Consider the following 12,579-nt stretch of genomic DNA (forward strand, 5'->3'; position numbering starts at 1 on the left):
TCCATCCAGGCCCAGGCATCTGCTGGCTCAGTGAAGAAGTAGCTTGTGTTTCTGACCATAAGTTTACGCTTTGCTGAAAAGAGAAGCAAATAGTGGAGGCTAGTCTGTCTCAGTCTGCATTACATCTCCAGAAATGAGGCTTTATGGCATAGCACTGACAGTGCGTAATTCAGAAAGTGGAATGCTAGAGTATTTTCATAATGAAATGGTGTGAATGCCCGGGCTGCTTGTAGCAGGGCCTTTTTGTCTCTATAATTCATTATGCGGGTGATTATAGGACTGGGGTGGCCCAGTTAGTAGCCGTTGTGCTGGGGCATGGACAGTGCACTCTATTAGAAAGTGTGGGGACAGCTTTCCTGGTATCACCTCCTGCAACAGCCAGATTTCAAATAATTTTACAGGATCAGCACCTTCTGCCCCTTCTGGGATGTCTGCAATGCGGAAATTATTTGGTGGGAACGCCCCTGTGAATCTTCCGCTCTAGCCTCCAGCTCCTGGATTTTAGTGGTGAGGGAACAAACCTGTCCCACCAGATCTTTCATGGTTGGGCGGAGTTCCTTAATCTCGTTTTCTGCATGAGTAACGTGATCTGCCAGATTTCATTGATCCTCGCATAGTACTTCAAGCTCCATTCCCACTGCATTAACTTTAGTGCACAGATCCTGTCTGGTATCTTCAACTGTTTCCAGTATTTTGCCCAGTTTGAGATCTGTTTGTGCCACTGCCGACAATGCATTTGACGGCAGATCATACTCAGGTTGACTCGTTGGTGCCGCCACTCCAGTGTCCCAGTTGCTGGGGTCCTGCTCCTCTCCTGCACCCCATGATCAAACACAACCTGTAATCGATGATAGACTGCACGACAAAAGAACAGGCATCCTGATGAAACGTATCCATAGGTAACTAGGAGTTAGGTCATCCTAAGGTATTCTGCAGATTCACATCCCCTAAGCCCTTAGTTAGGAAGGGCTAGATAGGTGTATAGATATGATCATAAATGTATGCTTATAATCAATTTAACAGCACAATGGTTGAAATGTTTATCTTCTTTACAATTCTTGTAATGCTGATTACCCTTTTCTGTTTCCTTCTATTATTCTTTGCAGCGCACATATTTTACACAAGAATCATAATGCTTCAATAAATTATTCAAATGCCAATTAGAGTATTTCATGTGTCTTCCTTTGGACATGCTTGAGTTACTAAAAAAGAGGGACTGATCTGTTTCTACAATTTCCTTGGGTAGTAAAAGTTGTCATGTTCTGAGGTTGCTCATGCCCTCTGGTACCTTGTAAAGATTAAAGGTCCAGAGGGTGCGCCATGAGCTAGCCAGGAGTAAGGCCAACATATCCTGGTGTAATGCATGGAATTAGTCTTGCACAAGTTTTGACGTTTATGTTGTCCAAATGCACAGTCTTACTGATAAAGTGCAAACCATACTACAGTTCCCCCACTGAGCACTGTGCCCTCTGACACCAATTTCCCTACTCTTGGTTGCCCAGACACCACCTGTCTCTCTCTCCACTCCCTGATTGCTGCTGCTTGTTAGTTGTTACTGTATTTCCAAACATAAACTACTAAGCAAGCATATTCCCCCTCAAGAAGAAGCCAAAAACAAACACATGGGTTTACACAAGAAGCCCAAAATCCAGTCTAGACCTGAATATCATCAAAATAAGGGTCATGAACATTAAAAACATACATGTCAACATTTGGAACCTGCTAGGAGGGAAACTTTGAAAAATAATTGAGGGAACAGATTTTGCCTGTTGACTTCTACTGAACATTTTTTTGATGCAAATGTCCTACATTTTTTAAAGAATATAAACTAAACTTACCTGCCTGCAGCTCTCTGTGATCCTTTCATCCATCCTGGTCTGATGTGCTCTATCAGCTCTATATCGAGACGCTCAGCACATATGTTTGGAAATAGTCATGGAACGTGAAAAACCTTCCTGCACCTTTGTTTTACCTTTTTCATATAAATGGGTATTAAATTAATACTCAGATCTTTTTTTGGCTAAATTAATTAATTAATTATTTTTTAAATACATACCTGATTAACACACTTACCCGGTTTTATTCAAAAATATAATTTTCTTCTTTTTTGAAATTTTTTATATTAAATTATTGAACAGATTTTCTTTAAAAAATTCTACTGTATTTACACAGATTTAATTCTACAAATAATTGATCTTGTATTCCACACTGAAAGTGTATATTATTCGGTAATAAGGTGCATCTTGTTACATAGAGAAACACTTCCACCTACTGTTCAAATGCATGGAAAGTCTTGCTCTGTTAAGATTTACGTGCTAACTAACGGTCTATTCGAAGTAAAAAATATGTGGTAAATGTTATCCGAAGGAAAACCTTCGGAGTAAAAGCTGCTTCCCGTGGAAAAATGAAAATGCAGTGTTATTTAAACGAAGTAGCAGCACAGTGATGGCCATCTTTAATAACTTTACAGACAGAAAGTGGTTCTATATATTCATTTAATTTTAAAAAGCAGGTGTTAAGTTTTTTTATGAAAATAAAAATAAAAAAAATAAAATGAGCAAAGAAAATATCATCTTATAGCTAATGGGCTGTAATGTGGCATGTTCTAAATAACTGCTATCCTTCCATAAAAGGGAGGGGTGAGATTCTGAGTCCAGACCTCATACCATTTATTGCCTTCTCCTTCACTGTCATTTCCTGATACTCAATGAAAGCCCTAGACGGCAACAGGTTGTGTTGCCAGTGCTTAATAGGAGATGTTGCTGGCAGGTGGAGTTCACTTATTTTTCTTCTACAAACTTTGTTCCAGAGCCTCAGTGACAAAAAACACAAAAGGGGACAAAGGAGGAAGAGAAAGACGGAAAAACAATGACAAAGGGTGAAAGCAGGGATGAAAAAGAACTTGCGAGATTGAGATAAAGAGGCAGAGATTGTCTAGTGGTGGATTAAAGAGGCATGAGGTGGAATCAAGATTACGCAGCCTTGGTATATGGCATCCTAATTTTCAATGGTTCGGGCATCGTTCTTCTGAGCTAAAGTTTGTGCCCCATCACCTATTCTTTTACAAATAAAGCACTGTCTGAAAAAAATATTGTATTTTTCACAGCAACTGAATCTTGTCATCTTCTCAGGAACAAAATGGTTGATGGAAGTTAAGCAACACACAATGATCGACTAAATATTGTTAATGACTCAGGCATATTTATGAGCCCTTTGCACCATTCTGCAGCACGTGTAGAAAGAGGAACACACATCAATGGATTTCTTCTGTGCAGGAAGGCGCCCTTTCCTGTACTTAAAAAATCCTGCTGAAAACCCTGGAACTCTTGCACTAGGGTGTAATGGTGCCCGCATTGTCGCTAGGCTGCCAAAACTGTGGCCAGCTCAGGGGGAAGAGGCAGGAATGCACAGTATTTGATAAATACAGTGCTTTCCTGCACTTACACTTTGACATAGGGCAGCGCAGCACGGTGACTTGCTGTGCTAACCTATACCAAATCCCCATAAGTGAGGATCAATATTCATAAAGCTGATAATCTATCAGAAGTCAAACCTGGGAACAACACTCATTTCTCTAAATTTTGCAAAAAATATCACACTACATTTTGTTGTTAAGACTGATGAAAGCAATTCTAATTTGCCTGTATATCAAAAACAAAGCAGATGCGCAACTTTATCACTTGAAAAAAGGTGCAAAAATTTTTTTTTTTAGACTTTATTAGGCAAGCATAAAAAATGGTGCAAAATCAATGTGTTTAATTTTTTACATTTTGTGGTGTGAGAACGTTAACGATTAGCGGCACTCATGTTCTGACACATCATCAGCAGTAAGAATGATGGAATAAAATGAATATCTCAAGATCATCAGAGTAGGAAAATGCAACAAAAGCACAAAAACATGAAATCCTTGACATGATTATTCAGCAATCACATAGTTTGAACCAATGACTGTTTCGTGGCTGTAGGGTCATCACTGCTGTATGGATACAGCTCCATTTCCATTGATCAATCTAATTCTGCAGACGGCACCTCAACTTCATTTTAAAGGGCGATGGCATGTGTCCTAATACTAAATGTCTAGTTAGGTTTGGCGCTGATGAGTCATCGGGCCAACTAATGTGAAATTGCTTCAGCATTGCTGTGAAGAAAATAAATTGTTCCATACGGGTGAGGTTCTCCCCCAGGCACATCCTTGGACCTTGATAAAAGAGAAAAAGAAGAATAACACTTTGTGATGTTATTGGGGATCATACTTGTTAGAACTGGGGGTCTCTAGTTGGCAGAGGTTGGTACCTTTGACAAAATAGGGACCCTTGCTTCTAGTCAGGGTAAGGGGGTACACTTTTAAAATAACCCCTGCTCACCCCCTTGGTAGCTTGGCCAGTCAGTCAGTCAAAAGTTACTTTATTCGGTTAAAGTTTAAAACCATCAAAGTGCACATCACAGAGCATATCACATTACAACATGTTACATTAATACAAAAATTCATTACAGTTCTCACGCCTTTAACAGATTCACCATGAACCATCATATATTAAACATTCCTACCAATCAGGACATTCCTCAGTATGTAAATAAATATATAAAAAGTTTGGCCTAATCAAATGTTCACCATTTACAGAACAGTTTTACCAGGGACACAATAACAGTTAACACAGCCCACACTATGGTACATTGAGTTTGTTCCTACGCCTGATTGCTCCTATAATATAACTGGCAACCCCAAAACAGACTACTGGGGATGCCTACATTTGCAAATAAGCCAGTGCTCGCCTGACTTGCTCAAAATTGCGCCCTCTTAAGAGTTGAATGATAAATTTCATGCGGAGCGAAACATAAAATTTGCAGAAAAATATCATATGTTAGGGTATTCTGTTCCGAGAAGTTGTCATAAGGACAGGGACCGAATGACCCTTCTTTTAAAAACCCTTTCGGGAAAGCTAGTAGCCAGGGCACCATATTGTGCTTAAATCTAGTTAAAGCAAATAGATGATAAGGTTTATTTATATATGTTAAATATGGTTCCAGCTGTCTACCTAAACTCAACATGACAAAGCTTCTCACAGTAGGTTTAACTAATTCCCTTTCCTCACTTATTGACATAGATCTATCCAAGAACTGCTGCTTTAATCCTCTAATGGCTAACTTACCAAGAGCTCTAGGATTTAAGAATAAGTCAGGACAACCAAGGGATTCCATTTGGGTCTTAATATAGCGGACCCAAGGTATGTCTAACCCTTTGTCCAAGGAAATGCAATCTTGGATGATCAATTGGTTCAGATTGGGGGGCAGTTGTGCCCAAGTTCTCAGCCAGCATAATAAAGTGGCAACCGCAATCTGATCCGAGATAAAACCGGCTGCAAGATCCTCACGAATATTTAAAATTGGAGTAGAGGTCCGGGACCGACAGCAAACTACGGAAAAAATAGTTTTCAACTGCCTGGATTTCACCAGTCTCTATGTAACCCCATACATCACTCCCATAGGTCACCATAGGGAGGCACTTAGCGTTATAAATCTTCATGAGGGCCGGGAGTGGTTTGGAGCCAATTCTTCTAGCAAACTCTTAAATGGTCCAGGAGGATTTGGCGAGGGTGTTTTTTTTGTGTAGGCGCTGGGTGAGCCACGAGCGTCTTTCATCGAAAAGAACACCTAAATATGGGAAGGCGGGGACTTTTGTAAGTTCCATCCCCTTATAATACAATTTTGCCTTCCTTGCTCTACCTGTACCAATAGACATTGAGTGTGACTTCTTAAGATTTGTAACTAAATCTAGAGACTCCATAAAATCAATAAAAAAATCTAAAAGAGATTGCAGCCCTCGCGACGTCCTTGCCACTAAAACCGCATTGGCATAGAGTAATGCAGGGATCATTTTGGAGCCAGCTTTTGGGATGTCTTTGTAAGAGGAAGTCAGGGCGTCCCCAAGTTTATTGATAAAGAGTGTGAACAACAGTGGAGCTAAAATGCACCCCTGTCGAACCCCTCTTTTGACAACCCATGCATCTGTTAAGCTGCCGTCCTCATTATAGCGGACAGCGGCTGTGGTGTTTTCATGAATGGCCGCCAAAAAAGAAATCAAATCTGCCTCCAGGCCAATACTATGGAGGGACACCCAGAGTTTTGACCTATTCACGAGATCGAAAGCTGTGGTTAGGTCCATAAATGCCAAATGGAGTTCCCCACGCTTTGCGACCGTGTGCTTCCCTAATACTAAATGAAGATTGAGACATTGCTCCAATGTGCCCGCACCCTGTCTGAATCCATGGTAGCTTGGCACAAGCAGACAGGCTTATCTCAGAGGCAGTGAGTAAAGCATTTGTGAACACATACAGTAATACAGTAAAATACAGTAAAAACACTACAAATGGACAGCACACCAGTTTAGAAAAATAAGTGATATTCACTAGACTTAACACAAGACCAAACTACGAAAATCCACAATACTGGTAATCAAAATTAGACTTTAAAATGGTAGAAATAGCTCAGTTCAAGGTAGATGGTAAATGCAACACTTTACTCTCAAAGTACCTTGGATGCGTCATGCAATACAAACAAAAGGGTCGCAGGGAAGGTGATGATTCGGCTCTTTGCTTCGGGGGAGGTGATGCGTTGGTTCCTTACTGTAGGGCATGAGAGGTGATGCGTTGGTTCCTTACCGGAGAGGAGGTGATACGTCGGTTTCTTACTGTGATCTGGTGCGATGCGACAAGATGGCGCCTCGATGCAATGCGACAATCCGGTGAGATGCGAGAAAATGGCGCATCGCTGCGATGTGACAACGTTGAATGGGATGCGTGCACGCCCGACAGCAGTGCGGCGAACTCGGTAACTTCTGAGCCGCGTCAGGCCCTGCGACGCGCTTCTCCAGTGATGCGACATTGGCCTCTGCGGCGGCGACACGCTTCTCCGGTGATGCGACGCACTTCGTCGATGACGCGACGGCAACTGCTGCAGCAGCAACACACTTCTCCTCATTGCGTCACACTTCCAGCTCCCAGCGACTCATAGTCTTCTCAGAGATCCAACGAACAATAGGCCCCTCTCTGCAGGCAGAATTCCACAGCAAGGGAATTCAGGGGAGCTGGTGGTGAAGTCTTGTATCCCTGAGACTTCAGGCAGGAGGCAAGCTCAGTTCAAGCCCTTGGACATTCTTCTTCAAGATTGCAAAAGTTCACCCAAAGTTCATATTCTCCTTTCCTTGGCAATAAAGTAACCCCTGCAGGCCAACCCCAACAGCACAGCACAGGGGCAGTCTCCTCCTTCAGCATCCTTTGTTTTTCTCCTTGGCAAAGGGTCGTCTTGATTCCCAGAAGTGATCTAAAGTGCTGGGGTCTGGGTCCCCCCTTTCATACACCAAAATCCTTTGTCCCTGAAGGCAGAGAGTGTCTGTACCAATTTAAACCAGTTCTGGGTGCATTCTGCCAGTGCACAACTTCTTCCTTTGTCAGTGTTGGCCAGAGTCATAAGACACACCACAGGAGGTGGAGCCAGCCTTGTGGAAGGCAGGCACAGCCCTTTTCAGGCCCAGGTGCTACTCCTCCTACCACTCCTCATGCTGATAGGTCTATTCAGCCTTGTGCTGACTCACCCTGTCTCCTGGAGCCACCCCAGCCCCTGTCACTCACAAACCAGACATGGAATACACATCCTAGCAGAGGCAGGCATGGATGGTTAGGCACGAAAATACTAACTTTCTGAAAGTGGTATTTTCAAACACACAATGTTAAAACCAACTTCACGAACAGATGTATTTTATCATTCTGAGTTCAGGCATACTAAACTCGAATTTCTACCTAGTTTCCTGAGTCAGTTAGGATTAGAAGATGCTCTATTCAAATTGCCCATTCTGGCCTATGGGGTTAGGTAGCCTTGCAATAGTGAAAAAACGAAATTGGCTGTAGTTCACTATCAGGAAATGCCACACACATCAGGGCATGTCCCACCTTTTACATACAATGCCCCCTGCCCTTGGGCCTACTTTAGGGGTGAATAAAATGTAGGAAAGGGAAGGTTTAGGGCCTGGCAAGTGGGTGCACTTACCAAGTCAACATGGCAGAGCGGGACTGCACACAGGCTCTTCAATGGCACACTTTACAAGCTGCTTCTGTGGGTGGGACAACCAGTGCTGCAAGCCCACCAGCAGCATTTGAATTATAGGCCCGGGCATACATGGTGCACTGTACTAGGGTCTGACAAGTAAATCAAATTAACTAATCATGGATCCACTAATCCAATACAATATTTTACAAAAGGGAGCATCTAGACCAGCAAAACACATAGCAAAAACACAGGAGGCAACAGCAGAAAATGGAAGGGAGACCCACACCAATGGTGCCAGGTATAAAATTACTAAAAAAACAAAAATAATGTTTCACTTTAGTAATAAAAATGTGTTCCAACCAGACTCTCAAAACCACATGGGGAGCCATACTGTTATTTATGGAATACTTGGTTAAATCAACTGTGAAAAGCCTCCTTTCTCAAAACATGAGTTAATAGTATTTAACAGTAGAAAAGGGGTGCAGTTAGGATTCGCCAGAAATGTGTGTATGCATTTTCACATGTAATCTGATACTGCTTATATTTTGTGCTTTGAAACAAGATTCTTGTCTGCCTGATTTCAGTGGCTGACAATATCTTATGGTTTTTGCAATAAACTTAGAGGATAAAACCTTACTCAAGCAAGCTCCTAATCAAGATGTTACATCAAAATATATCCAGGATTGGGAAACAACATCCCCACATCCATTAGGACTGCCCCAATTCTGTTCCCATTTAAGAAGTTGCTAAAGGCCCATCACTATATCCTCAACTCTCAACACACACCAACCTCTCCAATCACTCATCATCATCATCACTCCGCTGGTAATTCTTCCAAATCCCTTTTTAAAGTTGTGAACGATTTTACTAAACTAGCCGCACTTTCTAATATGGCTCCCCCACTCAGGAACTCTGTAAAAGTCTATCGGAATTCTTTTATGACAATATTTTTGACATTTTCTCTACGTTTAGGCCTACTCGACACTGCCTGGTTCAAAACTCAGTGGTTACTAATAGTGGCTCATTTACCTCCTTTATCCCGATCTCCACTGAGTTAGCCCTTCAAAAATGGATTGCCTGTAAATCAGGCTCCCCAAGGGACCCCTGCCCGGCATCATTATTTAGTTCTTTGCCCACCTCATTATTTCTCCCTTGAATTTGATATGGAACTCCTCATTGCGAACTGGGGTTTTTCCTTCAGCCTGGAAACATGCCATGCTTAAAAAAAACGGATGCTTATCCTTCTGTTTTTAAAAACTATTGCCCTATCTCCCTATTACCTAAACCAGCCAAAGTCCTAGAAAAAGTAGTCCAGGAGCAATTATCCAGCTATCTTGAGTCATGCCATCTTTTACACGACTCACAGTCCGGGTTTAGATCCGGATATAGCACAGAGACTGCTTTGCTGGAGGTTTCTGTAACCATTTGTGAATGTGTGGATACATGTGAAGCAGCAATGCTGGCGCTCCTCGACGTGTCCACGGCACTCAATACGGCCTCTCACGCTATTTTGCTTGAGAGATTACTCAGCCTCTGGATTCAGGGTACCCCTTCATCCTGATTCAGATCTTTTTTAAAGGGTCGCACTCAACAGGTCTCCCTTCAGCCATTTGTTTCTAAGGAGAAAGCACTGAACTGTGGAGTCCCTCAGGGCTCCGCGTTGAACCTGCTATTTTTTAATATATAACTCTCTCCTCTGGCCTCAGTGGTGGAATCTTGTGGAGTCAGAGTGATCTCCTATGCTGACGACACCCAATTGGTGTTCTGATTTAGGGGTCACTCTGAAGCAACCTTTTCTAATTTGAGACGCTGCCTGTGCAATATCTCCACTTGGATGGCCTTAAATAAACTTAGGCTCAACTCTGATAAAACTGAGGTGTTGTTTTTCAATAAAAAAAACCTCCTCCACCGCTACTATGGTGGCCATTGGAGTTGAACCCCCCTCCGGAACCAGTGGACTCATCCAGGAATCTTGGATTCCGGTTCAATAATGAGTTATCATGTAAAGCGCAAATCAATCAGGTTTCTGCAGCCTATTTTGGTAAATTGCACATGATTAGCAACATTTTCTCTTTTCTCCCTTGGGAATCTCGCCGGACCATTATTCATGCGCTGATTACCTCACATCTGGAAATGCAAATAGTCTGTACGCTGGGGTTCCTGCTTACCTGATTAGGCGCTTACAGATTGTTCAGAATGCAGCAGCCAGGTTGATCTATAATGTTCCTTAGCGCCACTCAATTTCTCCTTACCTGAAGAAGCTCCACTGGCTTCCAGTGACCAAGCGCATTCATTTCAAGGCAATGGTGTTGGCTTTTAGAGAATTGCAGAGTAAGGGCCCAGCCTACCTTAGAGCTAGACTTAAACATGCACAGTCTAACCGCTCACTCAGATCTAACCATCTTCCCCTTTTGGTGACAACTCGTTTCTGCAGCGCCAGAATGGGCGGCAGAGCTTTTGCAGTGTCTACTGCCAAAACTTGGAACAGCCTGACATTGTCCTTGCAGATGGCGGAATCTGAATCAGTTTTCCGATGTGACTTGAAGACCTAGCTTTTTTTCAATTCCTAGCCCGCTTTGATCATTCTTATCTATTGCCTGTCCTAGTGCTGGGACACCCCACTGGGGGTAGCTGCGTGCTTTATAAGCTTCTAATAATAATAATAGTCATCAAACCACTTTATTCGGTTACTGAAAACCATAAAAGTACCATAAAAGGATACATAAGTAAGTCACATATGACACAAAATAAAATGTCACATCCGAATAATCAAAAGTAAACGAAACATAGGACGATACTGGAGGTTATAAATGAGATTTCATGTTGTTATAAATTTTGTCTGAAGATAAAACAGTTAAAACAGTACATCATGCTTATAAAATAACTGAATGTTAAAAAGGCAAGTTTTAGAAAGTTAATAAAATGAACTTTACAAGTCCTCATAGGATAACATATGGTGACATTTTTTCCTAAGTCTCACAGCTGCGACAAAAAAGCTTGCAACGTTAAAAATCTCCCTTGGTTCATTAAGCAGTTGTAGGTACAGTAAAGCGGGTATGACCTGTGTAAAGCCTTTCGCCTTCAGGATCGGAACAAGGAACCTCCTACAGATATCATGATAAAGGTCACAGAACAGAGTTAAATGCATTGTGTCCTGGATCGAGAAATAGTCACAAACACCTAGGTCACACGTTCTGCTCCTAGCTAGCAAGTTACCCAGGAAAAAGTGAATTAGGTTCAAACAAAATCAGGTTAAAAGCAAGCGATGAAACAGCTTTGTGACGACCCTCATGTAAGGTTCAATCTCAGGGGAAGTTTTCAACAAAAAATGGGCTTTAACTGTTGGTTTCATTAACTCGGCCTCCTCCTGCTCTACTGACTTCAGGTTCAAAAAATGAAATTTTACGCATGCCAAGTCCTCCTTCCTTATTAAGTCAGGGAAATCAAATAAATACGAATGTACCTGCTTAGTTAGAACGTTCTTAATGTAGTTTAGCTAGGGAATATTTTTAGCTCGGTCCAGGGTAACACAATCCCTAATAATCACATGGTTCAGTTTTAGCTGGGGGTGAGCCAGGTTTTAAGCCCACAAAGCACCGGGGCCAGGCTCAACCTGTCTGCCACATAGCCAACACCTAATTCTTGAGGGATTACATAAGTAGGAGTCGATTGGGGATCAGACAAGAGGATACGTAGGAATTTATTTTCAGCTGTCTGTATTACTTCCATAGACTTGTAACCCTAAATGGCCGAGCCAGAGAGAGCAATGGCTAAACACTTAGGGGCTGATTAGCATGGCGGGCAGACTTTGTCCGCCTGACATAGCCCCAGGAAATTGGACTGCCCGCAATGCATGCAGCGGTCCAACACATACAAATAGGATGCGCCCACCACACTGGCGGGCGCATCCCGCATTTTTAACATTACGGTGGGCAGTGCTGCCAGCAGCACCCACTGCAAGGTTAAAAATGCAAGTTGTGCATTTGAATGCACAACGTGACCGGCACCATGCGTTGCCTGCCACGCTGTACACACAAATGCAGGGGGGTACTATAGGTATCCCCCATGTGCACCCTCACCCCCCAAAATACCTGGGGGCCCACTACGGGCCCCCAATGGCAAGGACGGCATGCTTTTCCTTGGCGGCAATGGCACCATGGCAAGGTAAATCCCCGCATGTGTCCTAATATGGATGACGGTGTCTACCAGACACCGCCACCATATTAAAACCTTTTCCGCCCAGTCGACTCATCTACCGGGCGGAAAACCGGTGGACGGTCTTTCCGTCCGCGGGGTCCCCCCGCCATAGTAATATGGCGGGGAATTTGGTGGCGGATGGTGGGTTATGGTGGGCGGATGGCTATCGCCATGCTGGTAGTGCCGATCCTCCCGCCATTTTAATCACCCCCCTAGACTTATAAATATTTAGCATGGCCTCTATTGGTATAGCCCCTAGTCGCTGTGCAAGTCCAATCGCTGCAGCTGTCGACCTAGCAAACGCATTTATTTTAGCTTTCTGTTGTGGAACGCAAGAGC

General features: G+C 42.9%; 1 protein-coding gene across 2 annotated transcripts in view; it reads right to left on the minus strand.

The window, feature by feature from the left end:
• The window catches only part of LOC147673880 (cytochrome P450 2D17-like), a 464,170-nt gene that overhangs the window by 81,983 nt on the left and 369,608 nt on the right, over positions 1-12,579 (minus strand). Inside the window, exon 9 of one of the 2 annotated variants that reach the window (XM_086947759.1) lies at positions 3,711-4,198. The exons of the other annotated variant lie outside the window; for it this stretch is intronic. Within the exon in view, the coding sequence (XP_086803885.1) occupies positions 4,011-4,198 (188 nt within the window). The 3' untranslated portion in view covers positions 3,711-4,010. Of the gene's footprint in view, positions 1-3,710; positions 4,199-12,579 lie in introns of those variants that run through there. 2 annotated transcript variants of the gene reach the window in all.

Source organism: Lissotriton vulgaris, chromosome 12, assembly GCF_964263255.1.
Source record: "Lissotriton vulgaris chromosome 12, aLisVul1.2, whole genome shotgun sequence".
In the NCBI taxonomy this organism is placed as follows: Eukaryota; Metazoa; Chordata; class Amphibia; order Caudata; family Salamandridae; genus Lissotriton; species Lissotriton vulgaris.